This window comes from Nematostella vectensis, chromosome 6, assembly GCF_932526225.1.
Source record: "Nematostella vectensis chromosome 6, jaNemVect1.1, whole genome shotgun sequence".
In the NCBI taxonomy this organism is placed as follows: domain Eukaryota; kingdom Metazoa; phylum Cnidaria; class Anthozoa; order Actiniaria; family Edwardsiidae; genus Nematostella; species Nematostella vectensis.
The window spans coordinates 1,776,654-1,803,671 of NC_064039.1; the positions used below are offsets into that span (position 1 = coordinate 1,776,654).

Sequence of the window (27,018 nt, forward strand, 5' to 3'; positions counted from 1 at the left end):
CTATTACTTACACTAAAAGCATTATTCTCTCTTTAGATCCACAAATGCTATTATCCAAACTGCGTCAAACCCGTCCCTCCTCCCCCACCGGAGAAGCGCCCTCTAGTGTATCTCAAATGGTCCGACCCCGAGAGTTGGTATGGGACCGAGGCTGGCTACGGGGGGTATAATAAGCAGTTGCCAAGCGACGGAGATGACGTCATCATAAAAGAACGTAAGTAGTGCCAATGACAAAGATTTATCTGGCAACGTAATAGACCAAGATTGATTCTGAACACATGGATTAATCTAGCTTCTTATTAACTAGCTAATGGATGACGTGTTTACAGATTTTTTTTGTGGCCGATCGTCTTTAATTACCCTTCCTAACGCCATCATCTGATAACATTTCATTGTAATTCCTTTTTGTAATATCTTTAATCATTTTTATTAGTTAATCTAGGAGTGCGTGGTGCTTTAACCTGATAAAGCTTTGCCTTTTTCATGGTATCAAACATTCCTTGGGTGTAAAAATACTGATGAATACTTATCTTTCCATTATGTTAATCATTTATCGCTGATTCCTTCACCCATCAGACTGGTGGATGGTGGTTGATACAGACTTGCCACCCCTTGGTACACTCCGTGTGTACGGGACGCTGGAGTTTGAGACATACATGAGCCACGTACTCAATGCTACGCATATCTACGTCGCCCCGGGAGCAAACCTCATCATAGGCTGGCCAGATCAACCAATGGAGAAGCCAGTTTTGATAACCCTGCGAGGCGACTCGGACACCCCGGATATGGTGCTGCCAAATGGGATGAGCGTGGGAGCGAAAACGCTTGGTATGTACACGTGGTATTGAGTTACCAAATATAGGCATGGGACACCATGAATGCAAGATATGTTTTTACAAAATAAGGGCATAACTTCCGGTATGTAAATAAAACATGGTGTAACCAAATATAAGATTTGTAACGGAAACGTTTGTTGTATGTTCATGATGGTATAGGTTCGTCCCGTCACCTGTCTACAGGTTAAACACTGTGTAAGCTGTTTTACCGAGCTTCATAGATTGCACTTTAATATGTTCAATCCACATCTTACTATGAATCAACTAAGAACAATGATATTGTGTTTGCCTTTATGATTTAGCGACGGGTCGTGTTTTTTGTTTGTTTTGCAGGTGTATTCGGCAACTTGGAGATTCATGGTCCGAATAAAACTGTGTATTGGACTCGTCTGGAACGGACTGCGGAAGCTGGACAAGACTCGCTACAGCTCGTCGATTCGGTTGACTGGATAGAGGGAGATATGGTTGTTATCGCACCCACTTCGTATCGATCTTATGAGACGGAAACGTTTACCATCAGTAAGCGACACATTTTTTAATTGATTTCACGACGTTGGTGTAATGTACATATTCAATCGACAGCGAAAGTGTCAGGTCAGACAAAGCTAAAAAAGGGAATATGGAGTTGATTGAAAATAAAGAGATGTATTCCGAAAAAAATATTAAAGAAAATTGAAATATTACTTCTCTTTATTGCCACCATAAATCTTCACCACGACGGAAGTGCTAAATACTAAAAACAATATAAACATCAAGATCACATAGTAGATGATTTTTTTAACATGGGCTTCTACAAGTGCTAATTAATTCTGAATGAATTATATTTTAAGCTCAAGTCTCGGGTGAAGGGAAAACATTGAGACTGAACGACACCCTGCGCCACAAGCACCTCGGGGAGACCCAGAGCAACGGCAACCACACTTACGCACTTACCGCCGAGGTAGGACTGCTGACAAGGAGGGTCGTTATCGAGGGCGCGGATGACGTCACAGACTCATTGGAAAACTCATTTGGGGGCCGGGTCCTGATTGGCTCATCAGGGATGAGTGACGGAAAGGAGAGGAGAGTTCGCATTGAAAATGTGGAGTTTAGGCATTGTGGTCAAGAAGGCTGGACGGACTCGCATGACCCGAGGTGAACACTAGACTAAAGCTTATAGTAGAGGAAAGTGATCCGTATTAGCTATCAACGGAATCGACTTCATTCACTCATGTCTACACACCCTACACTTATACACATCCATTCGTTCCCATTCTGCCATTGTTTTTCATTAGTAGTTTCATATATTTCATGGCTCCCTTCTCCCTCTATTTAATCTTACACTATTCCTTCGCCTAGTTCTACTGATTTACTTTCACTATCCCCTCGTTTTGACCACACTTTCTTCTAAGGTGCCAGGGTATGAATAACCACGCTTAGCCAATAAAATTTATATCACCTCCATAGGTACTCCCTGGTTTTTGTGGGCATCTCCTCCCTCTCCTTGCTATCGTACGTGCGCGGTAACTCCTTCCATCATGGCTACAACACGGGCCTTGGTGTGTTCGGCGTCGATGGGCTGCTCGTGGAAAACAACGTGATTCACCACACGGTCGGCTCGGCTGTTAGGGTAGAGGGAGCAGGCCACCGGCTCATTCACAATCTGGCCGTACTCTGCGTTGCACCAGGTAAGCGTGGAATATATAAGCTTTATCTTAATAATTTGTAACGGAAACTCGTGTCGTTTGTATAGTCAGAAGAGTAAGAGCAAATAGGTGGAGAACTGCTGCTTCCATATAGTAGCGGCTTGACTTATTTTGTTTTTCAAAAGAAAAGCACCATTCTTAAAGGGCTTCTACTGGGTGATGACTATACTAAGACATGATATATTAGTAGACATTGATCAGCACCATTCTTACCGATGTCAATTACTTCAAAATTCAAAGCAGAAAACCCTCTATTCACACCGACCTCATTCCATTACGTTCTATTTACAGCAACATATAAAGGAAGAAAAGAGAAGCAAAACTTTCTTTGGAGTGCACTTTTCGAGCTGCAAAACTCACGTGATATTGTATTGCGTAATAATGCCGCGGCTGGCAGTGAGAGGATCGGTTTTAACATCCGGGGAGAACGTTGTCATGGCACTGATAGAAAGACTGACTGGCGCGAAAATGTTGCGCACACATGCCTTCATGGTATTCACATCGGGTACGGTGGCGGATGGAAGGGTTGCACCCGGCTAGCAGGCTTTACCAGCTGGAAAAACTGGGATTATGGTATATTCACTCACTCATCTTCAAGTATTATGCTGCAGGATTCAGCATTTATTGACAATAAAGCTGGTAAGTCAAAATTTAAACAACAAAATATAAAATTGACGTTTAAGTTTTCTATACATTTCTTTCCTGAAACGAAAATGTGTAATAAATGGGTGAAAGTTAAGAAGTTGTTCTGAGTTTGCATTCGCCACTTTTTTCATTGAATGAAAATGTGCAAGAAAATAAATTTTGTAAGAAGTGAGATTCGAACCCACGCCTGGAGAACCAGACTGCGACCTAAACGCAGCGCCTTAGACCGCTAGGCCATCCTGACATCTACTGAATCACTTCCTTGGTTCTGAGGTTGTATTCGATACTCTGTTCATGGAGTGAAAATGTGCAAGAAAATAATATTTGTCAGGAGTAGGATTCGAACCCACGCCTGGAGAACCAGACTGCTACCTGAACGCAGCGCCTTAGACCGCTCGGCCATCCTGACATCTACGGAATCATCTCTTTGGTTCTGAGGTTACATTCGCTACTCTTTTCATGGGGTGAAAATGTGGAAGAAAATACATTTTTTCAGGAGCGGGATTGGAACCCACGCCTGGAGAACCAGATTGCCACCTGAACGGAACGCCTTAGACCGCTCGGCCATCATTACATCTACGGAATCGCTTCCCTGGTTCTGAGGTTACACTTGCTACTCTGTTCATGAAGGGAAAATGTGCAAGAAAATAAATTTTGTCAGGAGTGGGATTCGAACCCACGCCTGGAGAACGAGACTGCGACCTGAACGCAGCGCCTTAGACCGCTCGGCCATCCTGACATCTACGGAATCACTTCCCTGGCTACTCTGTTCATGGAGTGAAAATGTGCAAGAAAATAAATTTTGTCAGGAGTGGGATTCGAACCCACGCCTGGAGAACGAGACTGCGACCTGAACGCAGCGCCTTAGACCGCTCGGCCATCCTGACAACTACGGAATCACCTCCTTGGTTCTGGGGTTACATTCGGTACTCTGTTCATTGAGTGAAGATGTGCAAGAAAATAATATTTGTCAGGAGTGGGATTCGAACCCACGCCTGGAGAACCAGACTGCGACCTGAACGCAGCGCCTTAGACCGCTCGGCCATCCTGACATCTACGGAATCATCTCTTTGGTTCTGAGGTTACATTCGCTACTCTGTTCATGGAGTGAAAATGTACAAGAAAATAAATTTTGTGTGGAGTGGGATTCGAACCCACGCCTGGAGAACCAGACTGCGACCTGAACGCAGCGCCTTAGACCGCTCGGCCATCCTGACAACTACGGAACCAACTCCTTGGTTCTGAGGTTACATTCGGTACTCTGTTCATTGAGTGAAGATGTGCAAGAAAATAATATTTGTCAGGAGTAGGATTCAAACCCACGACTGGAGAACCAGACTGCGACCTGAACTCAGCGCCTTAGACCGCTCGGCCATCCTGACATCTACGGAATCATCTCTTTGGTTCTGAGGTTACATTCGCTACTCTTTTCATGGGGTGAAAATGTGGAAGAAAATACATTTTGTCAGGAGCGGGATTGGAACCCACGCCTGGAGAACCAGATTGCCACCTGAACGGAACGCCTTAGACCGCTCGGCCATCATGACACCTACGGAATCGCTTCCCTGGTCTTGAGGTTGCACTTGCTACTCTGTTCATGAAGGGAAAATGTGCAAAAAAATAACTTTTGTCTGAAGTGGGATTCGAACCCACGTCTGGAGAACCAGACTGCGACCTGAACGCAGCGCCTTAGACCGCTCGGCCATCCTGACATCTACGGAATCACCTCCTTGGTTCTGAGATTACATTCGGTACTCTGTTCATTGAGTGAAGATGTGCAAGAAAATAATATTTGTCAGGAGTGGGATTCGAAACCACGCCTGGAGAACCAGACTGCGACCTGAACGCAGCGCCTTAGACCGCTCGGCCATTCTGACATCTACGGAATCACCTCCTTGGTTCTGAGATTACATTCGGTACTCTGTTCATTGAGTGAAGATGTGCAAGAAAATAATATTTGTCAGGAGTAGGATTCAAACCCACGCCTGGAGAACCAGACTGCGACCTGAACGCACCGCCTTAGACCGCTCGGCCATCCTGACATCTACGGAATCACCTCCTTGGTTCTGAGATTACATTCGGTACTCTGTTCATTGAGTGAAGATGTGCAAGAAAATAATATTTGTCAGGAGTGGGATTCGAAACCACGCCTGGAGAACCAGACTGCGACCTGAACGCAGCGCCTTAGACCGCTCGGCCATCCTGACATCTACGGAATCATCTCTTTGGTTCTGAGGTTACATTCGCTACTCTTTTCATTGAGTAAAGATGTGCAAGAAAATAATATTTGTCAGGAGTGGGATTCGGACCCACGCCTGGAGAACCAGACTGCGACCTGAACGCAGCGCCTTAGACCGCTAGGCCATCCTGACATCTACGGATTCACTTCCTTGGTTCTGAGGTTGTATTCGATACTCTGTTCATGAAGTGAAAATGTGCAAGAAAATAAATTTTGTCTGGAGTGGGATTCGAACCCACGCCTGGAGAAGCAGATTGAGACCTGAACGCATCGCCTTAGACCGCTTGGCCATCCTGACATCTTCGAAATCACTTTCCTGGTTCTGAGGTTACATTCGCTACTCTGTTCATGGAGTGAAAATGTGCAAGAAAATAAATTTTGTCAGGGGTGGGATTCGAACCCACGCCGATTCTACTCTGTTCATGAATGGAAAATGTGCAAAAAAATAACTTATGTCAGTAGTGGGATTCGAAACCACGTCTGGAGAACGAGACTGCCACCTGAACGCAGCGCCTTAGACCGCTCGGCCATCCTGACAACTACGGAATCACCTCCTTGCTTCTGAGGTTACATTCGGTACTCTGATCATTGAGTGAAGATGTGCAAGAAAATAATATTTGTCAGGAGTAGGATTCGAACCCACGCCTGGAGAACGAGACTGCGACCTGAACGCAGCGATTTAGACCGCTCGGCCATCCTGACAACTACGGAATCAACTCCTTGGTTCTGAGGTTACATTCGGTACTCTGTTCATTGAGTAAAGATGTGCTAGAAAATAATATTTGTCAGGAGTGGGATTCGAACCCACGCCTGGAGAACCAGACTGCGACCTGAACGCAGCGCCTTAGACCGCTAGGCCATCCTGACATCTACGGAATCATCTCTTTGGTTCTGAGGTTACATTCGCTACTCTTTTCATTGGGTGAAAATGTGGAAAAAAATACTTTTTGTCAGGAGTGGGATTCGAACCCACGCCTGGAGAAACAGACTGCGACCTGAACGCAGCGCCTTAGACCGCTAGGCCATCCTGATATCTACGGATTCACTTCCTTGGTTCTGAGGTTGTATTCGATACTCTGTTCATGGAGTGAAAATGTGCAAGAAAATAAATTTTGTCTGGAGTGGGATTCGAACCCACCCCTGGAGAAGCAGATTGAGACCTGAACGCAGCGCCTTAGACAGCTTGGCCATCCTGACATCTTCTAAATCACTTTCCTGGTTCTGAGGTTAAATTCGCTACTCTGTTCATGGAGTGAAAATGTGCAAGAAAATAAATTTTGTCAGGAGCGGGATTGGAACCCACGCCTGGAAAACCAGACTGCGACCTGAACGCAGCGCCTTAGACCGCTCGGCCATCATGACATCTACGGAATCACCTCCTTGGTTCTGAGGTTACATTCGGTACTCTGTTCATTGAGTGAAGATGTGCAAGAAAATAATATTTTGTCAGGAGTGGGATTCGAACCCACGCCGATGCTACTCTGTTCATGAAGGGAAAATGTGCAAAAAAAAACTTTTGTCATAAGTGGGATTCGAACCCACGTCTGGAGAACCAGACTGCCACCTGAACGCAGCGCCTTAGACCGCTCGGCCATCCTGACAACTACGGAATCACTTCCTTGGTTCTGAGGTTGTATTCGATACTCTGTTCATGGAGTGAAAATGTTCAAGAAAATAATATTTGTCAGGAGTAGGATTCGAACCCACGCCTGGAGAACGAGACTGCGACCTGAACGCAGCGATTTAGACCGCTCGGCCATCCTGACAACTACGGAATCAACTCCTTGGTTCTGAGGTTACATTCGGTACTCTTTTCATTGGGTGAAAATGTGGAAAAAAATACTTTTTGTCAGGAGCGGGATTGGAACCCACGCATGGAGAACCAGACTGCGACCTGAACGCAGCGCCTTAGACCGCTCGGCCATCATGACATCTACGGAATCACCTCCTTGGTTCTGAGGTTACATTCGGTACTCTGTTCATTGAGTGAAGATGTGCAAGAAAATAATATTTGTCAGGAGTGGGATTCGAACCCACGCCTGGAGAACCAGACTGCGACCTGAACGCAGCGCCTTAGACCGCTAGGCCATCCTGATATCTACGGATTCACTTCCTTGGTTCTGAGGTTGTATTCGATACTCTGTTCATGGAGTGAAAATGTGCAAGAAAATAAATTTTGTCTGGAGTGGGATTCGAACCCACGCCTGGAGAACCAGACTGCGACCTGAACGCAGCGCCTTAGACCGCTAGGCCATCCTGATATCTACGGATTCACTTCCTTGGTTCTGAGGTTGTATTCGATACTCTGTTCATGGAGTGAAAATGTGCAAGAAAATAAATTTTGTCTGGAGTGGGATTCGAACCCACCCCTGGAGAAGCAGATTGAGACCTGAACGCAGCGCCTTAGACAGCTTGGCCATCCTGACATCTTCGAAATCACTTTCCTGGTTCTAAGGTTAAATTCGCTACTCTGTTCATGGAGTGAAAATGTGCAAGAAAATAAATTTTGTCAGGAGCGGGATTGGAACCCACGCCTGGAGAACCATACTGCGACCTGAACGCAGCGCCTTAGACCGCTCGGCCATCATGACATCTACGGAATCACCTCCTTGGTTCTGAGGTTACATTCGGTACTCTGTTCATTGAGTGAAGATGTGCAAGAAAATAATATTTTGTCAGGAGTGGGATTCGAACCCACGCCGATGCTACTCTGTTCATGAAGGGAAAATGTGCAAAAAAAAACTTTTGTCATAAGTGGGATTCGAACCCACGTCTGGAGAACCAGACTGCCACCTGAACGCAGCGCCTTAGACCGCTCGGCCATCCTGACAACTACGGAATCACTTCCTTGGTTCTGAGGTTGTATTCGATACTCTGTTCATGGAGTGAAAATGTTCAAGAAAATAATATTTGTCAGGAGTAGGATTCGAACCCACGCCTGGAGAACGAGACTGCGACCTGAACGCAGCGATTTAGACCGCTCGGCCATCCTGACAACTACGGAATCAACTCCTTGGTTCTGAGGTTACATTCGGTACTCTTTTCATTGGGTGAAAATGTGGAAAAAAATACTTTTTGTCAGGAGCGGGATTGGAACCCACGCATGGAGAACCAGACTGCGACCTGAACGCAGCGCCTTAGACCGCTCGGCCATCATGACATCTACGGAATCACCTCCTTGGTTCTGAGGTTACATTCGGTACTCTGTTCATTGAGTGAAGATGTGCAAGAAAATAATATTTGTCAGGAGTGGGATTCGAACCCACGCCTGGAGAACCAGACTGCGACCTGAACGCACCGCCTTAGACCGCTCGGCCATCCTGACATCTACGGAATCACCTCCTTGGTTCTGAGATTACATTCGGTACTCTGTTCATTGAGTGAAGATGTGCAAGAAAATAATATTTGTCAGGAGTGGGATTCGAAACCACGCCTGGAGAACCAGACTGCGACCTGAACGCAGCGCCTTAGACCGCTCGGCCATCCTGACATCTACGGAATCATCTCTTTGGTTCTGAGGTTACATTCGCTACTCTTTTCATTGAGTAAAGATGTGCAAGAAAATAATATTTGTCAGGAGTGGGATTCGGACCCACGCCTGGAGAACCAGACTGCGACCTGAACGCAGCGCCTTAGACCGCTAGGCCATCCTGACATCTACGGATTCACTTCCTTGGTTCTGAGGTTGTATTCGATACTCTGTTCATGAAGTGAAAATGTGCAAGAAAATAAATTTTGTCTGGAGTGGGATTCGAACCCACGCCTGGAGAAGCAGATTGAGACCTGAACGCATCGCCTTAGACCGCTTGGCCATCCTGACATCTTCGAAATCACTTTCCTGGTTCTGAGGTTACATTCGCTACTCTGTTCATGGAGTGAAAATGTGCAAGAAAATAAATTTTGTCAGGGGTGGGATTCGAACCCACGCCGATTCTACTCTGTTCATGAATGGAAAATGTGCAAAAAAAATAACTTATGTCAGTAGTGGGATTCGAAACCACGTCTGGAGAACGAGACTGCCACCTGAACGCAGCGCCTTAGACCGCTCGGCCATCCTGACAACTACGGAATCACCTCCTTGCTTCTGAGGTTACATTCGGTACTCTGATCATTGAGTGAAGATGTGCAAGAAAATAATATTTGTCAGGAGTAGGATTCGAACCCACGCCTAAAGAACGAGACTGCGACCTGAACGCAGCGATTTAGACCGCTCGGCCATCCTGACAACTACGGAATCAACTCCTTGGTTCTGAGGTTACATTCGGTACTCTGTTCATTGAGTAAAGATGTGCTAGAAAATAATATTTGTCAGGAGTGGGATTCGAACCCACGCCTGGAGAACCAGACTGCGACCTGAACGCAGCGCCTCAGACCGCTAGGCCATCCTGACATCTACGGAATCATCTCTTTGGTTCTGAGGTTACATTCGCTACTCTTTTCATTGGGTGAAAATGTGAAAAAAAATACTTTTAGTCAGGAGTGGGATTCGAACCCACGCCTGGAGAACCAGACTGCGACCTGAACGCAGCGCCTTAGACCGCTAGGCCATCCTGATATCTACGGATTCACTTCCTTGGTTCTGAGGTTGTATTCGATACTCTGTTCATGGAGTGAAAATGTGCAAGAAAATAAATTTTGTCTGGAGTGGGATTCGAACCCACCCCTGGAGAAGCAGATTGAGACCTGAACGCAGCGCCTTAGACAGCTTGGCCATACTGACATCTTCGAAATCACTTTCCTGGTTCTGAGGTTAAATTCGCTACTCTGTTCATGGAGTGAAAATGTGCAAGAAAATAAATTTTGTCAGGAGCGGGATTGGAACCCACGCCTGGAGAACCAGACTGCGACCTGAACGCAGCGCCTTAGACCGCTCGGCCATCATGACATCTACGGAATCACCTCCTTGGTTCTGAGGTTACATTCGGTACTCTGTTCATTGAGTGAAGATGTGCAAGAAAATAATATTTTGTCAGGAGTGGGATTCGAACCCACGCCGATGCTACTCTGTTCATGAAGGGAAAATGTGCAAAAAAAAACTTTTGTCATAAGTGGGATTCGAACCCACGTCTGGAGAACCAGACTGCCACCTGAACGCAGCGCCTTAGACCGCTCGGCCATCCTGACAACTACGGAATCACTTCCTTGGTTCTGAGGTTGTATTCGATACTCTGTTCATGGAGTGAAAATGTTCAAGAAAATAATATTTGTCAGGAGTAGGATTCGAACCCACGCCTGGAGAACGAGACTGCGACCTGAACGCAGCGATTTAGACCGCTCGGCCATCCTGACAACTACGGAATCAACTCCTTGGTTCTGAGGTTACATTCGGTACTCTTTTCATTGGGTGAAAATGTGGAAAAAAATACTTTTTGTCAGGAGCGGGATTGGAACCCACGCATGGAGAACCAGACTGCGACCTGAACGCAGCGCCTTAGACCGCTCGGCCATCATGACATCTACGGAATCACCTCCTTGGTTCTGAGGTTACATTCGGTACTCTGTTCATTGAGTGAAGATGTGCAAGAAAATAATATTTGTCAGGAGTGGGATTCGAACCCACGCCTGGAGAACCAGACTGCGACCTGAACGCAGCGCCTTAGACCGCTAGGCCATCCTGATATCTACGGATTCACTTCCTTGGTTCTGAGGTTGTATTCGATACTCTGTTCATGGAGTGAAAATGTGCAAGAAAATAAATTTTGTCTGGAGTGGGATTCGAACCCACCCCTGGAGAAGCAGATTGAGACCTGAACGCAGCGCCTTAGACAGCTTGGCCATCCTGACATCTTCGAAATCACTTTCCTGGTTCTGAGGTTAAATTCGCTACTCTGTTCATGGAGTGAAAATGTGCAAGAAAATAAATTTTGTCAGGAGCGGGATTGGAACCCACGCCTGGAGAACCAGACTGCGACCTGAACGCAGCGCCTTAGACCGCTCGGCCATCATGACATCTACGGAATCACCTCCTTGGTTCTGAGGTTACATTCGGTACTCTGTTCATTGAGTGAAGATGTGCAAGAAAATAATTTTTTGTCAGGAGTGGGATTCGAACCCACGCCGATGCTACTCTGTTCATGAAGGGAAAATGTGCAAAAAAAAACTTTTGTCAGGAGTGGGATTCGAACCCACGTCTGGAGAACCAGACTGCGACCTGAACGCAGCGCCTTAGACCGCTCGGCCATCCTGACATCTACGGAATCACTTCTTTGGTTCTGAGGTTGTATTCGATACTCTGTTCATGGAGTGAAAATGTGCAAGAAATTAAATTTTGTCAAGAGTGGGATTCGAACCCACGCCTGGAGAACGAGAATGCGACCTGAACGCAGCGATTTAGACCGCTCGGCCATCCTGGCATCTACGGAATCACTTCCTTGGTTCTGAGGTTGTATTCGATACTCTGTTCATGGAGTGAAAATGTTCAAAAAAATAAATTTTGTCAAGAGTGGGATTCGAACCCACGCCTGTAGAACGAGACTGCGACCTGAACGCAGCGATTTAGACCGCTAGGCCATCCTGACATCTACGGAATCATCTCTTTGGTTCTGAGGTTACATTCGCTACTCTTTTTATTGGGTGAAAATGTGGAATAAAATACATTTTGTCAGGAGCGGGATTGGAACCCACGCATGGAGAACCAGACTGCGACCTGAACGCAGCGCCTTAGACCGCTCGGCCATCATGACATCTACGGAATCACCTCCTTGGTTCTGAGGTTACATTCGGTACTCTGTTCATTGAGTGAAGATGTGCAAGAAAATAATATTTGTCAGGAGTGGGATTCGAACCCACGCCTGGAGAACCAGACTGCGACCTGAACGCAGCGCCTTAGACCGCTAGGCCATCCTGATATCTACGGATTCACTTCCTTGGTTCTGAGGTTGTATTCGATACTCTGTTCATGGAGTGAAAATGTGCAAGAAAATAAATTTTGTCTGGAGTGGGATTCGAACCCACCCCTGGAGAAGCAGATTGAGACCTGAACGCAGCGCCTTAGACAGCTTGGCCGTCCTGACATCTTCGAAATCACTTTCCTGGTTCTGAGGTTAAATTCGCTACTCATTTCATGGAGTGAAAATGTGCAAGAAAATAAATATTGTCAGGAGCGGGATTGGAACCCACGCCTGGAGAACCAGACTGCGACCTGAACGCAGCGCCTTAGACCGCTCGGCCATCATGACATCTACGGAATCACCTCCTTGGTTCTGAGGTTACATTCGGTACTCTGTTCATTGAGTGAAGATGTGCAAGAAAATAATATTTTGTCAGGAGTGGGATTCGAACCCACGCCGATGCTACTCTGTTCATGAAGGGAAAATGTGCAAAAAAAAAAACTTTTGTCAGGAGTGGGATTCGAACCCACGTCTGGAGAACAAGACTGCGACCTGAACGCAGCGCCTTAGACCGCTCGGCCATCCTGACATCTACGGAATCACTTCCTTGGTTCTGAGGTTGTATTCGATACTCTGTTCATGGAGTGAAAATGTGCAAGAAAATAAATTTTGTCAAGAGTGTGATTCGAACCCACGCCTGGAGAACGAGACTGCGACCTGAACGCAGCGATTTAGACCGCTCGGCCATCCTGACAACTACGGAATCAACTCCTTGGTTCTGAGGTTACATTCGGTACTCTGTTCATTGAGTAAAGATGTGCTAGAAAATAATATTTGTCAGGAGTGGGATTCGAACCCACGCCTGGAGAACCAGACTGCGACCTGAACGCAGCGCCTTAGACCGCTAGGCCATCCTGACATCTACGGAATCATCTCTTTGGTTCTGAGGTTACATTCGCTACTCTTTTCATTGGGTGAAAATGTGGAAAAAAAATACATTTTGTCAGGAGCGGGATTGGAACCCACGCCTGGAGAACCAAACTGCGACCTGAACGCAGCGCCTTAGACCGCTCGGCCATCATGACATTTACGGAATCACCTCCTTGGTTCTGAGGTTACATTCGGTACTCTGTTCATTGAGTGAAGATGTGCAAGAAAATAATATTTGTCAGGAGTGGGATTCGAACCCACGCCTGGAGAACCAGACTGCGACCTGAACGCAGCGCCTTAGACCGCTAGGCCATCCTGATATCTACGGATTCACTTCCTTGGTTCTGAGGTTGTATTCGATACTCTGTTCATGGAGTGAAAATGTGCAAGAAAATAAATTTTGTCTGGAGTGGGATTCGAACCCACCCCTGGAGAAGCAGATTGAGACCTGAACGCAGCGCCTTAGACAGCTTGGCCATCCTGACATCTTCGAAATCACTTTCCTGGTTCTGAGGTTAAATTCGCTACTCTGTTCATGGAGTGAAAATGTGCAAGAAAATAAATTTTGTCAGGAGCGGGATTGGAACCCACGCCTGGAGAACCAGACTGCGACCTGAACGCAGCGCTTTAGACCGCTTGGCCATCATGACATCTACGGAATCACCTCCTTGGTTCTGAGGTTACATTCGGTACTCTGTTCATTGAGTGAAGATGTGCAAGAAAATAATATTTTGTCAGGAGTGGGATTCGAACCCACGCCTGGAGAAGCAGATTGAGACCTCAACGCAGCGCCTTAGACCGCTTGGCCATCCTGACATCTTCGAAATCACTTTACTGGTTCTGAGGTTACATTCGCTACTCTGTTCATGGAGTGAAAATGTGCAAGAAAATAAATTTTGTCAGGAGTATGATTCGAACCCACGCCGATGCTACATTGTTCATGAAGGGAAAATGTGCAAAAAAATAACTTTTGTCAGGAGTGGGATTCGAACCCACGTCTGGAGAACGAGACTGCGACCTGAACGCAGCGCCTTAGACCGCTCGGCCATCCTGACATCTACGGAATCATCTCTTTGGTTCCGAGGTTACATTCGCTACTCTTTTCATGGGGTGAAAATGTGGAAGAAAATACATTTTGTCAGGAGCGGGATTGGAACCCACGCCTGGGGAACCAGATTGCCACCTGAACGGAACGCTTAGACCGCTCGGCCATCATGACATCTACGGAATCGCTTCCCTGGTTCTGAGGTTGCACTTGCTATTCTGTTCATGAAGGGAAAATGTGCAAAAAAATAACTTTTGTCAGGAGTGGAATTCGAACCCACGTCTGGAGAACCAGACTGCGACCTGAACGCAGCGCCTTAGACCGCTCGGCCATCCTGACATCTACGAAATCACTTCCTTGGTTCTGAGGTTGTATTCGATACTCTGTTCATGGAGTGAAAATGTGCAAGAAAATAAATTTTGTCAGGAGTGAGATTCGAACCCACGCCTGGAGAACGAGACTGCGACCTTAACGCAGCGCCTTAGACCGCTCGGCCATCCTGATATCTACGGAACACTTCCTTGGTTCTGAGGTTGTATTCGATACTCTGTTCATGTAGTGAAAATGTGCAAGAAAATCAATTTTGTCAGGAGTGGGATTCGAACCCACGCCTGGGGAACAAGAGTGCGACCTGAACGCAGCGACTTAGACCGCTCGGCCATCCTGACAACTACGGAATCACCTCCTTGGTTCTGAGGTTACATTCGGTACTCTGTTCATTGATTGAAGATGTGCAAGAAAATAATATTTGTCAGGAGTGGGATTCGAACCCACGCTTGGATAACCAGACTGCGACCTGAACGCAGCGCCTTAGACCGCTCGGCCATCCTGACATCTACGGAATCATCTCTTTGGTTCTGAGGTTACATTCGCATCTCTTTTCATGGGGTGAAAATGTGGAAGAAAATACATTTTGTCAGGAGCGGGATTGGAACCCACGCCTGGGGAACCAGACTGCAACCTGAACGGAACGCTTAGACCGCTCGGCCATCATGACATCTACGGAATCGCTTCCCTGGTTCTGAGGTTGCACTTGCTACTCTGTTCATGAAGGGAAAATGTGCAAAAAAATAACTTTTGTCAGGAGTGGGATTCGAACCCACGTCTGGAGAACCGGACTGCGACCTGAACGCAGCGCCTTAGACCGCTCGGCCATCCTGACATCTACGGAATCACTTCCTTGGTTCTGAGGTTGTATTCGATACTCTGTTCATGGAATGAAAATGTGCAAGAAAATAAATTTTGTCAAGAGTGGGATTCGAACCCACGCCTGGAGAACGAGACTGCGACCTGAACGCAGCGCCTTAGGCCGCTGGGCCATCCTGACAACTACGGAATCACCTCCTTGGTTCTGAGGTTACATTCGGTACTCTGTTCATTGAGTGAAGATGTGCTAGAAAATAATATTTGTCAGGAGTGGGATTCGACCCCACGCCTGGAGAACCAGACTGTGACCTGAACGCAGAGCCTTAGACCGCTAGGCCATCCTGACATCTACGGAATCATCTCTTTGGTTCTGAGGTTACATTCGCTACTCTTTTCATGGGGTGAAGATGTGCAAGAAAATAATATTTTGTCAGGAGTGGGATTCGAACCCACGCCGATGCTAATCTGTTCATGAAGGGAAAACGTGCAAAAAAAAACTTTTGTCAGGAGTGGGATTCGAACCCACGTCTGGAGAACCAGACTGCGACCTGAACGCAGCGCCTTAGACCGCTCGGCCATCCTGACATCTACGGAATCACTTCCTTGGTTCTGAGGTTGTATTCGATACTCTGTTCATGGAGTGAAAATGTGCAAGAAAATAAATTTTGTCAAGAGTGTGATTCGAACCCACGCCTGGAGAACGAGACTGCGACCTGAACGCAGCGATTTAGACCGCTCGGCCATCCTGACAACTACGGAATCAACTCCTTGGTTCTGAGGTTACATTCGGTACTCTTTTCATTGAGTAAAGATGTGCTAGAAAATAATATTTGTCAGGAGTGGGATTCGAACCCACGCCTGGAGAACCAGACTGCGACCTGAACGCAGCGCCTTAGACCGCTAGGCCATCCTGACATCTACGGAATCATCTCTTTGGTTCTGAGGTTACATTCGGTACTCTGTTCATTGAGTGAAGATGTGCAAGAAAATAATATTTTGTCAGGAGTGGGATTCGAACCCACGCCGATGCTACTCTGTTCATGAAGGGAAAATGTGCAAAAAAAAACTTTTGTCATAAGTGGGATTCGAACCCACGTCTGGAGAACCAGACTGCCACCTGAACGCAGCGCCTTAGACCGCTCGGCCATCCTGACAACTACGGAATCACTTCCTTGGTTCTGAGGTTGTATTCGATACTCTGTTCATGGAGTGAAAATGTTCAAGAAAATAATATTTGTCAGGAGTAGGATTCGAACCCACGCCTGGAGAACGAGACTGCGACCTGAACGCAGCGATTTAGACCGCTCGGCCATCCTGACAACTACGGAATCAACTCCTTGGTTCTGAGGTTACATTCGGTACTCTTTTCATTGGGTGAAAATGTGGAAAAAAATACTTTTTGTCAGGAGCGGGATTGGAACCCACGCATGGAGAACCAGACTGCGACCTGAACGCAGCGCCTTAGACCGCTCGGCCATCATGACATCTACGGAATCACCTCCTTGGTTCTGAGGTTACATTCGGTACTCTGTTCATTGAGTGAAGATGTGCAAGAAAATAATATTTGTCAGGAGTGGGATTCGAACCCACGCCTGGAGAACCAGACTGCGACCTGAACGCAGCGCCTTAGACCGCTAGGCCATCCTGATATCTACGGATTCACTTCCTTGGTTCTGAGGTTGTATTCGATACTCTGTTCATGGAGTGAAAATGTGCAAGAAAATAAATTTTGTCTGGAGTGGGATTCGAACCCACCCCTGGAGAAGCAGATTGAGACCTGAACGCAGCGCCTTAGACAGCTTGGCCATCCTGACATCTTCGAAATCACTTTCCTGGTTCTGAGGTTAAATTCGCTACTCTGTTCATGGAGTGAAAATGTGCAAGAAAATAAATTTTGTCAGGAGCGGGATTGGAACCCACGCCTGGAGAACCAGACTGCGACCTGAACGCAGCGCCTTAGGCCGCTCGGCCATCCTGACAACTACGGAATCACCTCCTTGGTTCTGAGGTTACATTCGGTACTCTGTTCATTGAGTGAAGATGTGCTAGAAAATAATATTTGTCAGGAGGGGGATTCGACCCCACGCCTGGAGAACCAGACTGTGACCTGAACGCAGAGCCTTAGACCGCTAGGCCATCCTGACATCTACGGATTCACTTCAATGTTTCTGAGGTTGTATTCGATACTCTGTTCATGGAGTGAAAATGTGCAAGAAAATACATTTTGGCAGGAGCGGGATTGGAAACCACGCCTGGAGAACCAGATTGCCACCTGAACGGAACGCCTTAGACCGCTCGGCCATCCTGACATCTACGGGATCTCTTCCTTGGTTTTGAGGTTGCACTTGCTACTCTGTTCATGAAGGGAAAATGTGCAAAAGAATAGCTTTTGTCAGGAGTGGGATTCGAACCCACGTCTGGAGAACCAGACTGCGACCTGAACGCAGCGCCTTAGACCGCTCGGCCATCCTGACATCTACGGAATCACTTCCTTGGTTCTGAGGTTGTATTCGATACTCTGTTCATGGAGTGAAAATGTGCAAGAAAATAAATTTTGTCAGGAGTGGGATTAGAACCTACGCCTGGAGAACGAGACTGCGACCTGAACGCAGCGCCTTAGGCCGCTCGGCCATCCTGACAACTACGGAATCACCTCCTTGGTTCTGAGGTTACATTCGGTACTCTGTTCATGGAGTGAAAATGTGCAAGAAAATAAATTTTGTCAAGAGTGGGATTCGAACCCACGCCTGGAGAACCAGACTGCGACCTGAACGCAGCGCCTTACACCGCTCGGCCATCCTGACATCTACGGAATCATCTCTTTGGTTCTGAGGTTACATTCGCTACTCTTTTCATGGGGTGAAAATGTGGAAGAAAATACATTTTGTCAGGAGCGGGATTGGAACCCACGCCTGGGGAACCAGATTGCCACCTGAACGGAACGCTTAGACCGCTCGGCCATCATGACATCTACGGAATCGCTTCCCTGGTTCTGATGTTGCACTTGCTACTCTGTTCATGAAGGGAAAATGTGCAAAAAAATAACTTTTGTCAGGAGTGGGATTCGAACCCACGTCTGGAGAACCAGACTGCGACCTGAACGCAGCGCCTTAGACCGCTCGGCCATCCTGACATCTACGGAATCACTTCCTTGGTTCTGAGGTTGTATTCGATACTCTGTTCATGGAGTGAAAATGTGCAAGAAAATAAATTTTGTCAGGAGTGGGATTAGAACCTACGCCTGGAGAACGAGACTGCGACCTGAACGCAGCGCTTTAGGCCGCTCGGCCATCCTGACAACTACGGAATCACCACCTTGGTTCTGAGGTTACATTCGGTACTCTGTTCATGGAGTGAAAATGTGCAAGAAAATAAATTTTGTCTAGAGTGGGATTCGAACCCACGCCTGGAGAACCAGACTGCGACCTGAACGCAGCGCCTTACACCGCTCGGCCATCCTGACATCTACGGAATCATCTCTTTGGTTCTGAGGTTACATTCGCTACTCTTTTCATGGGGTGAAAATGTGGAAGAAAATACATTTTGTCAGGAGCGGGATTGGAACCCACGCCTGGGGAACCAGATTGCCACCTGAACGGAACGCTTAGACCGCTCGGCCATCATGACATCTACGGAATCGCTTCCCTGGTTCTGATGTTGCACTTGCTACTCTGTTCATGAAGGGAAAATGTGCAAAAAAATAACTTTTGTCAGGAGTGGGATTCGAACCCACGTCTGGAGAACCAGACTGCGACCTGAACGCAGCGCCTTAGACCGCTCGGCCTTCCCTGTTAGCAGAGGCCTCTTTTCTCTGTATTTCGCTTGGCTGGCGTTCGCGTGGAAAAGATACCTCTGCCATGGGTCGCAAGTTCGTTTGATCAAACCGCCGTCCACGATCGTGGACGAGATCCAGAGCGCATGCTCCGTTCATTAATTACTGGCCACTATTTGAGCCCACAATGACTAGCGCATGCATGAAACGTATATCCGCTGCCGGATAATAAGCCCGCATTCGAAACGGCGTCCTCCGTAGAAATATCACGCGACGAATTATAAAAGAAGCCATTCAATGCCTTATCTTCATTCAGAATTTTCTCTCTTTTGACAAACGAGTCAATCTTCCGTTTACAGGTTTTGCATATTCTTCTGGGAATAGCTGATCTAAGTTTACCAAAAAGTTTTGTAACATTTTCTTCGAATCCAACTGTGCGATATTTACATTGAAGAAACTCGCCTGCCCAGAAGTCTTGAAATTAATCCCACAAACAAGACAAAACTCGTCTTTGCTGCGTTTGTTGTTCAATCTTTTTAGTGACGTTTTAGGTGATTGAAATTGAACAGTTGTTTTCTTTTTCCGAAGAGGAGAACTAACCGGAGTTTGATTCATGATTTCCGACTAAACCCATGCAAAGCATATTGACAGCTTTTGCGCGATGGTACGGGTTTTGGCACGTTGGTCGCTTATTAACGCTCACGCATGCGCAACAGAAACAGTTTCGACCCATGGCAGAGGTATCTTTTCCTCGCGAAATCCAGCCTAGCGAAATACAGAGAAAAGAGGCCTCTGCTAGCAGGGAACGCTCGGCCATCCTGACATCTACGAACTCACTTCCTTGGTTCTGAGGTTGTATTCGATACTCTGTTCATGGAGTGAAAATGTGCAAGAAAATAAGTTTTGTCAGGAGTGAGCTTCGAACCCACGTCTGGAGAACCAGACTGCGACCTGAACGCAGCGCCTTAGACCGCTCGGCCATCCTGACAACTACGGAATCACCTCCTTGGTTCTGAGGTTACATTCGGTACTCTGTTCATTGAGTGAAGATGTGCAAGAAAATAACATTTGTCAGGAGTGGGATTCGAACCCACGCCTGGAGAACCAGACTGCGACCTGAACGCAGCGCCTTAGACCGCTCGGCCATCCTGACATCTACGGAATCATCTCTTTGGTTCTGAGGTTACATTCGCTACTCTTTTCATGGGGTGAAAATGTGGAAGAAAATACATTTTGTCAGGAGCGGGATTGGAACCCACGCCTGGGGAACCAGATTGCCACCTGAACGGAACGCTTAGACCGCTCGGCCATCATGACATCTACGGAATCGCTTCCCTGGTTCTGAGGTTGCACTTGCTACTCTGTTCATGAAGGGAAAATGTGCGAAAAAATTACTCTTGTCAGGAGTGGGATTCGAACCCACGTCTGGAGAACCAGACTGCGACCTGAACGCAGCGCCTTAGACCGCTCGGCCATCCTGACATCTACGAAATCACTTCCTTGGTTCTGAGGTTGTATTCGATACTCTGTTCATGGAGTGAAAATGTGCAAGAAAATCAATTTTGTCAGGAGTGGGATTCGAACCCACGCCTGGGGAACGAGAGTGCGACCTGAACGCAGCGCCTTAGACCGCTCGGCCATCCTGACAACTACGGAATCACCTCCTTGGTTCTGAAGTTACATTCGGTACTCTGTTCATTGATTGAAGAAGTGCAAGAAAATAATATTTGTCAGGAGTGGGATTCGAACCCACGCTTGGAGAACCAGACTGCGACCTGAACGCAGCGCCTTAGACCGCTAGGCCATCCTGACATCTACGGATTCACTTCCCTGTTTCTGAGGTTGTATTCGATACTCTGTTCATGGAGTGAAAATGTGCAAGAAAATAAATTTTGTCAGGAGCGGGATTGGAACCCAAGCCTGGAGAACCAGATTGCCACCTGAACGGAACGCCTTAGACCGCTCGGCCATCCTGACATCTACGGAATCTCTTCCTTGGTTCTGAGATTGCACTTGCTACTCTGTTCATGAAGGGAAAATGTGCAAAAAAATAACTTTTGTCAGGAGTGGGATTCGAACCCACGTCTGGAGAACCAGACTGCGACCTGAACGCAGCGTCTTAGACCGCTCGGCCATCCTGACATCTACGGAATCATCTCTTTGGTTCTGAGGTTACATTCGCTACTCTTTTCATGGGGTGAAAATGTGGAAGAAAATACATTTTGTCAGGAGCGGGATTGGAACCCACGCCTGGGGAACCAGATTGCCACCTGAACGGAACGTTTAGACCGCTCGGCCATCATGACATCTACGGAATCGCTTTCCTGGTTCTGAGGTTGCACTTGCTACTCTGTTCATGAAGGGAAAATGTGCAAAAAAATAACTTTTGTCAGGAGTGGGATTCGAACCCACGTCTGGAGAACCAGACTGCGACCTGAACGCAGCGCCTTAGACCGCTCGGCCATCCTGACATCTACGGAATCACTTCCTTGGTTCTGAGGTTGTATTCGATACTCTGTTCATGGAGTGAAAATGTGCAAGAAAATAAATTTTGTCAGGAGTGGGATTAGAACCCACGCCTGGAGAACGAGACTGCGACCAGAACGCAGCGCCTTAGGCCCCTCGGCCATCCTGACAACTACGGAATCACCACCTTGGTTCTGAGGTTACATTCGGTACTCTGTTCATGGAGTGAAAATGTGCAAGAAAATAAATTTTGTCAAGAGTGGAATTCGAACCCACGCCTGGAGAACGAGACTGCGACCTGAACGCAGCGCCTTAGACCGCTCGGCCATCCTGACATCTACGGAATCACTTCCTTGGTTCTGAGGTTGTATTCGATACTCTGTTCATGGAGTGAAAATGTGCAAGAAAATACATTTTGGCAGGAGCGGGATTGGAACCCACGCCTGGAGAACCAGATTGCCACCTGAACGGAACGCCTTAGACCGCTAGGCCATCCTGACATCTACGGAATCTCTTCCTTGGTTCTGAGGTTGCACTTGCTACTCTGTTCATGAAGGGAAAATGTGCAAAAAAATAACTTTTGTCAGGAGTGGGATTCGAACCCACGTCTGGAGAACCAGACTGCTACCTGAACGCAGCGCCTTAGACCGCTCGGCCATCCTGACATCTACGGAATCACTTCCTTGGTTCTGAGGTTGAATTCGATACTCTGTTCATTGAGTGAAAATGTGCAAGAAAATAAATTTTGTCAGGAGTGGGATTAGAACCCACGCCTGGAGAACGAGACTGCGACCTGAACGCAGCGCCTTAGGCCGCTCGGCCATCATGACATCTACGGAATCGCTTCAATGCTTCTGAGGTTGCACTTGCTACTCTGTTCATGAAGGGAAAATGTGCAAAAAAATAACTTTTGTCAGGAGTGGGATTCGAACCCACGTCTGGAGAACCAGACTGCGACCTGAACGCAGCGCCTTAGACCGCTCGGCCATCCTGACATCTACGAAATCACTTCCTTGGTTCTGAGGTTGTATTCGATACTCTGTTCATGGAGTGAAAATGTGCAAGAAAATAAATTTTGTCAGGAGTGGGATTAGAACCCACGCCTGGAGAACGAGACTGCGACCTGAACGCAGCGCCTTAGGCCGCTCGGCCATCCTGACAACTACGGAATCACCACCTTGGTTCTGAGGTTACATTCGGTACTCTGTTCATGGAGTGAAAATGTGCAAGAAAATAAATTTTGTCAAGAGTGGGATTCGAACCCACGCCTGGAGAACGAGACTGCGACCTGAACGCAGCGCCTTAGACCGCTAGGCCATCCTGACATCTACGGATTCACTTCCCTGTTTCTGAGGTTGTATTCGATACTCTGTTCATGGAGTGAAAATGTGCAAGAAAATACATTTTGGCAGGAGCGGGATTGGAACCCACGCCTGGAGAACCAGATTGCCACCTGAACGGAACGCCTTAGACCGCTCGGCCATCCTGACATCTACGGAATCTCTTCCGTGGTTCTGAGGTTGCACTTGCTACTCTGTTCATGAAGGGAAAATGTGCAAGAAAATAAATTTTGTCAGGAGTGTGATTCGAACCCACGCCGATGCTACATTGTTCATGAAGGGAAAATGTGCAAAAAAATAACTTTTGTCAGGAGTGGGATTCGAACCCACGTCTGGAGAACCAGACTGCGACCTGAACGCAGCGCCTTAGACCGCTCGGCCATCCTGACATCTACGGAATCACTTCCTTGGTTCTGATGTTGTATTCGATACTCTGTTCATGGAGTGAAAATGTGCAAGAAAATAAATTTTGTCAGGAGTGGGATTCGAACCCACGCCTGGAGAACGAGACTGCGACGTGAACGCAGCGCCTTAGACCGCTCGGCCATCCTGACAACTACGGAATCACCTCCTTGGTTCTGAGGTTACATTCGGTACTCTGTTCATTGAGTGAAGATGTGCAAGAAAATAATATTTGTCAGAAGTGGGATTAGAACCCACGCCTGTTGAACCAGACTGCGATCTGAACGCAGCGCTTTAGACCGCTCGGCCATCCTGACATCTACGGAATCATCTCTTTGGTTCTGAGGTTACATTCGCTACTCTTTTCATGGGTTGAAAATGTGGAAGAAAATAAATTTTGTCAGGAGCGGGATTGGAACCCATGCCTGGGGAACAAGATTGCCACCTGAACGGAACGCTTAGACCGCTCGGCCATCATGACATCTACGGAATCGCTTCCCTGGTTCTGAGGTTGCACTTGCTACTCTGTTCATGAAGGGAAAATGTGCAAAAAAATAACTTTTGTCAGGAGTGGGATTCGAACCCACGTCTGGAGAACCAGACTGCGACCTGAACGCAGCGCCTTAGACCGCTCGGCCATCCTGACATCTACGGAATCACTTCCTTGGTTCTGATGTTGTATTCGATACTCTGTTCATTGAGTGAAAATGTGCAAGAAAAAAATTCTGTCAGGAGTGGGATTCGAACCCTCGCCTGGAGAACCAGACTGCGACCTGAACGCAGCGCCTTAGACCGCTCGGCCATCCTGACAACTACGGAATCACTTCCTTGGTTCTGAGGTTGTATTCGATACTCTGTTCATGGAGTGAAAATGTGCAAGAAAATAAATTTTGTCTGGAGTGGGAATCTAACCCACGCCTGGAGATCCAGATTGCGACCTGAAAGCAGCGCCTTAGACCGCTCGGCCATCCTGACACCTACGGAATCGCTTCCCTGGTTCTGAGGTTGCACTCGCTACTATGTTCATGAAGTGAAGATGTGCAAGAAAATAATATTTGTCAGGAGTGGGATTCGAAACCACGCCTGGAGAACCAGACTGCGACCTGAACGCAGCGCCTTAGACCGCTCGGCCATCCTGACATCTACGGAATCATCTCTTTGGTTCTGAGGTTACATTCGCTACTCTTTTCATTGAGTAAAGATGTGCAAGAAAATAATATTTGTCAGGAGTGGGATTCGGACCCACGCCTGGAGAACCAGACTGCGACCTGAACGCAGCGCCTTAGACCGCTAGGCCATCCTGACATCTACGGATTCACTTCCTTGGTTCTGAGGTTGTATTCGATACTCTGTTCATGAAGTGAAAATGTGCAAGAAAATAAATTTTGTCTGGAGTGGGATTCGAACCCACGCCTGGAGAAGCAGATTGAGACCTGAACGCATCGCCTTAGACCGCTTGGCCATCCTGACATCTTCGAAATCACTTTCCTGGTTCTGAGGTTACATTCGCTACTCTGTTCATGGAGTGAAAATGTGCAAGAAAATAAATTTTGTCAGGGGTGGGATTCGAACCCACGCCGATTCTACTCTGTTCATGAATGGAAAATGTGCAAAAAAAATAACTTATGTCAGTAGTGGGATTCGAAACCACGTCTGGAGAACGAGACTGCCACCTGAACGCAGCGCCTTAGACCGCTCGGCCATCCTGACAACTACGGAATCACCTCCTTGCTTCTGAGGTTACATTCGGTACTCTGATCATTGAGTGAAGATGTGCAAGAAAATAATATTTGTCAGGAGTAGGATTCGAACCCACGCCTAAAGAACGAGACTGCGACCTGAACGCAGCGATTTAGACCGCTCGGCCATCCTGACAACTACGGAATCAACTCCTTGGTTCTGAGGTTACATTCGGTACTCTGTTCATTGAGTAAAGATGTGCTAGAAAATAATATTTGTCAGGAGTGGGATTCGAACCCACGCCTGGAGAACCAGACTGCGACCTGAACGCAGCGCCTCAGACCGCTAGGCCATCCTGACATCTACGGAATCATCTCTTTGGTTCTGAGGTTACATTCGCTACTCTTTTCATTGGGTGAAAATGTGAAAAAAAATACTTTTAGTCAGGAGTGGGATTCGAACCCACGCCTGGAGAACCAGACTGCGACCTGAACGCAGCGCCTTAGACCGCTAGGCCATCCTGATATCTACGGATTCACTTCCTTGGTTCTGAGGTTGTATTCGATACTCTGTTCATGGAGTGAAAATGTGCAAGAAAATAAATTTTGTCTGGAGTGGGATTCGAACCCACCCCTGGAGAAGCAGATTGAGACCTGAACGCAGCGCCTTAGACAGCTTGGCCATACTGACATCTTCGAAATCACTTTCCTGGTTCTGAGGTTAAATTCGCTACTCTGTTCATGGAGTGAAAATGTGCAAGAAAATAAATTTTGTCAGGAGCGGGATTGGAACCCACGCCTGGAGAACCAGACTGCGACCTGAACGCAGCGCCTTAGACCGCTCGGCCATCATGACATCTACGGAATCACCTCCTTGGTTCTGAGGTTACATTCGGTACTCTGTTCATTGAGTGAAGATGTGCAAGAAAATAATATTTTGTCAGGAGTGGGATTCGAACCCACGCCGATGCTACTCTGTTCATGAAGGGAAAATGTGCAAAAAAAAACTTTTGTCATAAGTGGGATTCGAACCCACGTCTGGAGAACCAGACTGCCACCTGAACGCAGCGCCTTAGACCGCTCGGCCATCCTGACAACTACGGAATCACTTCCTTGGTTCTGAGGTTGTATTCGATACTCTGTTCATGGAGTGAAAATGTTCAAGAAAATAATATTTGTCAGGAGTAGGATTCGAACCCACGCCTGGAGAACGAGACTGCGACCTGAACGCAGCGATTTAGACCGCTCGGCCATCCTGACAACTACGGAATCAACTCCTTGGTTCTGAGGTTACATTCGGTACTCTTTTCATTGGGTGAAAATGTGGAAAAAAATACTTTTTGTCAGGAGCGGGATTGGAACCCACGCATGGAGAACCAGACTGCGACCTGAACGCAGCGCCTTAGACCGCTCGGCCATCATGACATCTACGGAATCACCTCCTTGGTTCTGAGGTTACATTCGGTACTCTGTTCATTGAGTGAAGATGTGCAAGAAAATAATATTTGTCAGGAGTGGGATTCGAACCCACGCCTGGAGAACCAGACTGCGACCTGAACGCAGCGCCTTAGACCGCTAGGCCATCCTGATATCTACGGATTCACTTCCTTGGTTCTGAGGTTGTATTCGATACTCTGTTCATGGAGTGAAAATGTGCAAGAAAATAAATTTTGTCTGGAGTGGGATTCGAACCCACCCCTGGAGAAGCAGATTGAGCCCTGAACGCAGCGCCTTAGACAGCTTGGCCATCCTGACATCTTCGAAATCACTTTCCTGGTTCTGAGGTTAAATTCGCTACTCTGTTCATGGAGTGAAAATGTGCAAGAAAATAAATTTTGTCAGGAGCGGGATTGGAACCCACGCCTGGAGAACCAGACTGCGACCTGAACGCAGCGCCTTAGACCGCTCGGCCATCATGACATCTACGGAATCACCTCCTTGGTTCTGAGGTTACATTCGGTACTCTGTTCATTGAGTGAAGATGTGCAAGAAAATAATTTTTT

General features: G+C 47.3%; 1 protein-coding gene, 2 long non-coding RNA genes and 75 other non-coding genes across 80 annotated transcripts in view; 3 read left to right on the plus strand and 75 right to left on the minus strand.

The window, feature by feature from the left end:
* Positions 1-27,018, plus strand: part of LOC5505591 (fibrocystin-L) — a 99,796-nt gene that overhangs the window by 31,755 nt on the left and 41,023 nt on the right. For all 3 annotated transcript variants that reach the window (XM_048729444.1, XM_048729443.1, XM_048729445.1), the window contains 6 exons: positions 37-214; positions 577-828; positions 1,170-1,355; positions 1,667-1,970; positions 2,283-2,503; positions 2,813-3,160. In XM_048729444.1, coding sequence (XP_048585401.1) covers positions 37-214; positions 577-828; positions 1,170-1,355; positions 1,667-1,970; positions 2,283-2,503; positions 2,813-3,160 — 1,489 coding nt within the window. The remainder of the gene's footprint in view (positions 1-36; positions 215-576; positions 829-1,169; positions 1,356-1,666; positions 1,971-2,282; positions 2,504-2,812; positions 3,161-27,018) is intronic.
* Trnal-uag lies at positions 3,327-3,410 on the minus strand. Its single transcript has one exon. It is a non-coding gene; the product is annotated as a tRNA-Leu (tRNA).
* On the minus strand, positions 3,492-3,575 carry Trnal-cag. Its single transcript has one exon. It is a non-coding gene; the product is annotated as a tRNA-Leu (tRNA).
* Trnal-cag lies at positions 3,822-3,905 on the minus strand. The gene has a single exon. It is a non-coding gene; the product is annotated as a tRNA-Leu (tRNA).
* Trnal-cag lies at positions 3,970-4,053 on the minus strand. Its single transcript has one exon. It is a non-coding gene; the product is annotated as a tRNA-Leu (tRNA).
* Trnal-cag lies at positions 4,135-4,218 on the minus strand. The gene has a single exon. It is a non-coding gene; the product is annotated as a tRNA-Leu (tRNA).
* Trnal-cag lies at positions 4,300-4,383 on the minus strand. The gene has a single exon. It is a non-coding gene; the product is annotated as a tRNA-Leu (tRNA).
* Positions 4,795-4,878, minus strand: Trnal-cag. The gene has a single exon. It is a non-coding gene; the product is annotated as a tRNA-Leu (tRNA).
* Positions 4,960-5,043, minus strand: Trnal-cag. Its single transcript has one exon. It is a non-coding gene; the product is annotated as a tRNA-Leu (tRNA).
* On the minus strand, positions 5,125-5,208 carry Trnal-cag. The gene has a single exon. It is a non-coding gene; the product is annotated as a tRNA-Leu (tRNA).
* On the minus strand, positions 5,290-5,373 carry Trnal-cag. The gene has a single exon. It is a non-coding gene; the product is annotated as a tRNA-Leu (tRNA).
* Trnal-cag lies at positions 5,455-5,538 on the minus strand. Its single transcript has one exon. It is a non-coding gene; the product is annotated as a tRNA-Leu (tRNA).
* Positions 6,189-6,272, minus strand: Trnal-cag. The gene has a single exon. It is a non-coding gene; the product is annotated as a tRNA-Leu (tRNA).
* Trnal-cag lies at positions 6,354-6,437 on the minus strand. Its single transcript has one exon. It is a non-coding gene; the product is annotated as a tRNA-Leu (tRNA).
* Trnal-cag lies at positions 6,684-6,767 on the minus strand. Its single transcript has one exon. It is a non-coding gene; the product is annotated as a tRNA-Leu (tRNA).
* Positions 6,923-7,006, minus strand: Trnal-cag. Its single transcript has one exon. It is a non-coding gene; the product is annotated as a tRNA-Leu (tRNA).
* On the minus strand, positions 7,418-7,501 carry Trnal-cag. The gene has a single exon. It is a non-coding gene; the product is annotated as a tRNA-Leu (tRNA).
* On the minus strand, positions 7,583-7,666 carry Trnal-cag. The gene has a single exon. It is a non-coding gene; the product is annotated as a tRNA-Leu (tRNA).
* Positions 8,152-8,235, minus strand: Trnal-cag. The gene has a single exon. It is a non-coding gene; the product is annotated as a tRNA-Leu (tRNA).
* Trnal-cag lies at positions 8,647-8,730 on the minus strand. The gene has a single exon. It is a non-coding gene; the product is annotated as a tRNA-Leu (tRNA).
* Trnal-cag lies at positions 8,812-8,895 on the minus strand. The gene has a single exon. It is a non-coding gene; the product is annotated as a tRNA-Leu (tRNA).
* On the minus strand, positions 8,977-9,060 carry Trnal-cag. Its single transcript has one exon. It is a non-coding gene; the product is annotated as a tRNA-Leu (tRNA).
* Positions 9,712-9,795, minus strand: Trnal-cag. The gene has a single exon. It is a non-coding gene; the product is annotated as a tRNA-Leu (tRNA).
* Trnal-cag lies at positions 9,877-9,960 on the minus strand. Its single transcript has one exon. It is a non-coding gene; the product is annotated as a tRNA-Leu (tRNA).
* Positions 10,207-10,290, minus strand: Trnal-cag. The gene has a single exon. It is a non-coding gene; the product is annotated as a tRNA-Leu (tRNA).
* Trnal-cag lies at positions 10,446-10,529 on the minus strand. Its single transcript has one exon. It is a non-coding gene; the product is annotated as a tRNA-Leu (tRNA).
* Positions 10,941-11,024, minus strand: Trnal-cag. Its single transcript has one exon. It is a non-coding gene; the product is annotated as a tRNA-Leu (tRNA).
* Positions 11,271-11,354, minus strand: Trnal-cag. Its single transcript has one exon. It is a non-coding gene; the product is annotated as a tRNA-Leu (tRNA).
* Trnal-cag lies at positions 11,510-11,593 on the minus strand. The gene has a single exon. It is a non-coding gene; the product is annotated as a tRNA-Leu (tRNA).
* Trnal-cag lies at positions 12,170-12,253 on the minus strand. The gene has a single exon. It is a non-coding gene; the product is annotated as a tRNA-Leu (tRNA).
* On the minus strand, positions 12,500-12,583 carry Trnal-cag. The gene has a single exon. It is a non-coding gene; the product is annotated as a tRNA-Leu (tRNA).
* On the minus strand, positions 12,741-12,824 carry Trnal-cag. Its single transcript has one exon. It is a non-coding gene; the product is annotated as a tRNA-Leu (tRNA).
* Trnal-cag lies at positions 13,071-13,154 on the minus strand. The gene has a single exon. It is a non-coding gene; the product is annotated as a tRNA-Leu (tRNA).
* Trnal-cag lies at positions 13,402-13,485 on the minus strand. Its single transcript has one exon. It is a non-coding gene; the product is annotated as a tRNA-Leu (tRNA).
* On the minus strand, positions 14,137-14,220 carry Trnal-cag. Its single transcript has one exon. It is a non-coding gene; the product is annotated as a tRNA-Leu (tRNA).
* Trnal-cag lies at positions 14,466-14,549 on the minus strand. The gene has a single exon. It is a non-coding gene; the product is annotated as a tRNA-Leu (tRNA).
* Positions 14,631-14,714, minus strand: Trnal-cag. Its single transcript has one exon. It is a non-coding gene; the product is annotated as a tRNA-Leu (tRNA).
* Positions 14,960-15,043, minus strand: Trnal-cag. Its single transcript has one exon. It is a non-coding gene; the product is annotated as a tRNA-Leu (tRNA).
* Trnal-cag lies at positions 15,289-15,372 on the minus strand. The gene has a single exon. It is a non-coding gene; the product is annotated as a tRNA-Leu (tRNA).
* Positions 15,454-15,537, minus strand: Trnal-cag. The gene has a single exon. It is a non-coding gene; the product is annotated as a tRNA-Leu (tRNA).
* On the minus strand, positions 15,619-15,702 carry Trnal-cag. The gene has a single exon. It is a non-coding gene; the product is annotated as a tRNA-Leu (tRNA).
* Positions 15,858-15,941, minus strand: Trnal-cag. The gene has a single exon. It is a non-coding gene; the product is annotated as a tRNA-Leu (tRNA).
* Trnal-cag lies at positions 16,188-16,271 on the minus strand. Its single transcript has one exon. It is a non-coding gene; the product is annotated as a tRNA-Leu (tRNA).
* On the minus strand, positions 16,427-16,510 carry Trnal-cag. The gene has a single exon. It is a non-coding gene; the product is annotated as a tRNA-Leu (tRNA).
* Trnal-cag lies at positions 16,922-17,005 on the minus strand. The gene has a single exon. It is a non-coding gene; the product is annotated as a tRNA-Leu (tRNA).
* On the minus strand, positions 17,252-17,335 carry Trnal-cag. The gene has a single exon. It is a non-coding gene; the product is annotated as a tRNA-Leu (tRNA).
* Trnal-cag lies at positions 17,747-17,830 on the minus strand. Its single transcript has one exon. It is a non-coding gene; the product is annotated as a tRNA-Leu (tRNA).
* On the minus strand, positions 18,077-18,160 carry Trnal-cag. The gene has a single exon. It is a non-coding gene; the product is annotated as a tRNA-Leu (tRNA).
* On the minus strand, positions 18,406-18,489 carry Trnal-cag. Its single transcript has one exon. It is a non-coding gene; the product is annotated as a tRNA-Leu (tRNA).
* Trnal-cag lies at positions 18,736-18,819 on the minus strand. Its single transcript has one exon. It is a non-coding gene; the product is annotated as a tRNA-Leu (tRNA).
* LOC125568081 lies at positions 19,922-21,498 on the plus strand. Its single transcript, XR_007312063.1, has 2 exons — positions 19,922-20,639; positions 20,970-21,498. It is a non-coding gene; the product is annotated as an uncharacterized LOC125568081 (long non-coding RNA).
* On the minus strand, positions 20,033-20,116 carry Trnal-cag. The gene has a single exon. It is a non-coding gene; the product is annotated as a tRNA-Leu (tRNA).
* Trnal-cag lies at positions 20,198-20,281 on the minus strand. The gene has a single exon. It is a non-coding gene; the product is annotated as a tRNA-Leu (tRNA).
* On the minus strand, positions 20,527-20,610 carry Trnal-cag. The gene has a single exon. It is a non-coding gene; the product is annotated as a tRNA-Leu (tRNA).
* Positions 20,692-20,775, minus strand: Trnal-cag. The gene has a single exon. It is a non-coding gene; the product is annotated as a tRNA-Leu (tRNA).
* Trnal-cag lies at positions 20,857-20,940 on the minus strand. Its single transcript has one exon. It is a non-coding gene; the product is annotated as a tRNA-Leu (tRNA).
* Positions 21,187-21,270, minus strand: Trnal-cag. The gene has a single exon. It is a non-coding gene; the product is annotated as a tRNA-Leu (tRNA).
* On the minus strand, positions 21,516-21,599 carry Trnal-cag. The gene has a single exon. It is a non-coding gene; the product is annotated as a tRNA-Leu (tRNA).
* On the minus strand, positions 21,681-21,764 carry Trnaq-cug. The gene has a single exon. It is a non-coding gene; the product is annotated as a tRNA-Gln (tRNA).
* Positions 21,846-21,929, minus strand: Trnal-cag. Its single transcript has one exon. It is a non-coding gene; the product is annotated as a tRNA-Leu (tRNA).
* On the minus strand, positions 22,176-22,259 carry Trnal-cag. Its single transcript has one exon. It is a non-coding gene; the product is annotated as a tRNA-Leu (tRNA).
* On the minus strand, positions 22,506-22,589 carry Trnal-cag. The gene has a single exon. It is a non-coding gene; the product is annotated as a tRNA-Leu (tRNA).
* Positions 22,555-23,139, plus strand: LOC125568082. The gene is made up of 2 exons (XR_007312064.1): positions 22,555-22,618; positions 22,949-23,139. It is a non-coding gene; the product is annotated as an uncharacterized LOC125568082 (long non-coding RNA).
* Trnal-cag lies at positions 22,671-22,754 on the minus strand. Its single transcript has one exon. It is a non-coding gene; the product is annotated as a tRNA-Leu (tRNA).
* Positions 22,836-22,919, minus strand: Trnal-cag. Its single transcript has one exon. It is a non-coding gene; the product is annotated as a tRNA-Leu (tRNA).
* Trnal-cag lies at positions 23,240-23,323 on the minus strand. The gene has a single exon. It is a non-coding gene; the product is annotated as a tRNA-Leu (tRNA).
* Positions 23,405-23,488, minus strand: Trnav-cac. Its single transcript has one exon. It is a non-coding gene; the product is annotated as a tRNA-Val (tRNA).
* Trnal-cag lies at positions 23,570-23,653 on the minus strand. Its single transcript has one exon. It is a non-coding gene; the product is annotated as a tRNA-Leu (tRNA).
* Positions 23,899-23,982, minus strand: Trnal-cag. The gene has a single exon. It is a non-coding gene; the product is annotated as a tRNA-Leu (tRNA).
* On the minus strand, positions 24,063-24,146 carry Trnal-cag. Its single transcript has one exon. It is a non-coding gene; the product is annotated as a tRNA-Leu (tRNA).
* On the minus strand, positions 24,393-24,476 carry Trnal-cag. The gene has a single exon. It is a non-coding gene; the product is annotated as a tRNA-Leu (tRNA).
* On the minus strand, positions 24,558-24,641 carry Trnal-cag. Its single transcript has one exon. It is a non-coding gene; the product is annotated as a tRNA-Leu (tRNA).
* On the minus strand, positions 25,293-25,376 carry Trnal-cag. The gene has a single exon. It is a non-coding gene; the product is annotated as a tRNA-Leu (tRNA).
* Positions 25,458-25,541, minus strand: Trnal-cag. The gene has a single exon. It is a non-coding gene; the product is annotated as a tRNA-Leu (tRNA).
* On the minus strand, positions 25,788-25,871 carry Trnal-cag. Its single transcript has one exon. It is a non-coding gene; the product is annotated as a tRNA-Leu (tRNA).
* Trnal-cag lies at positions 26,027-26,110 on the minus strand. Its single transcript has one exon. It is a non-coding gene; the product is annotated as a tRNA-Leu (tRNA).
* Trnal-cag lies at positions 26,522-26,605 on the minus strand. Its single transcript has one exon. It is a non-coding gene; the product is annotated as a tRNA-Leu (tRNA).
* Positions 26,852-26,935, minus strand: Trnal-cag. The gene has a single exon. It is a non-coding gene; the product is annotated as a tRNA-Leu (tRNA).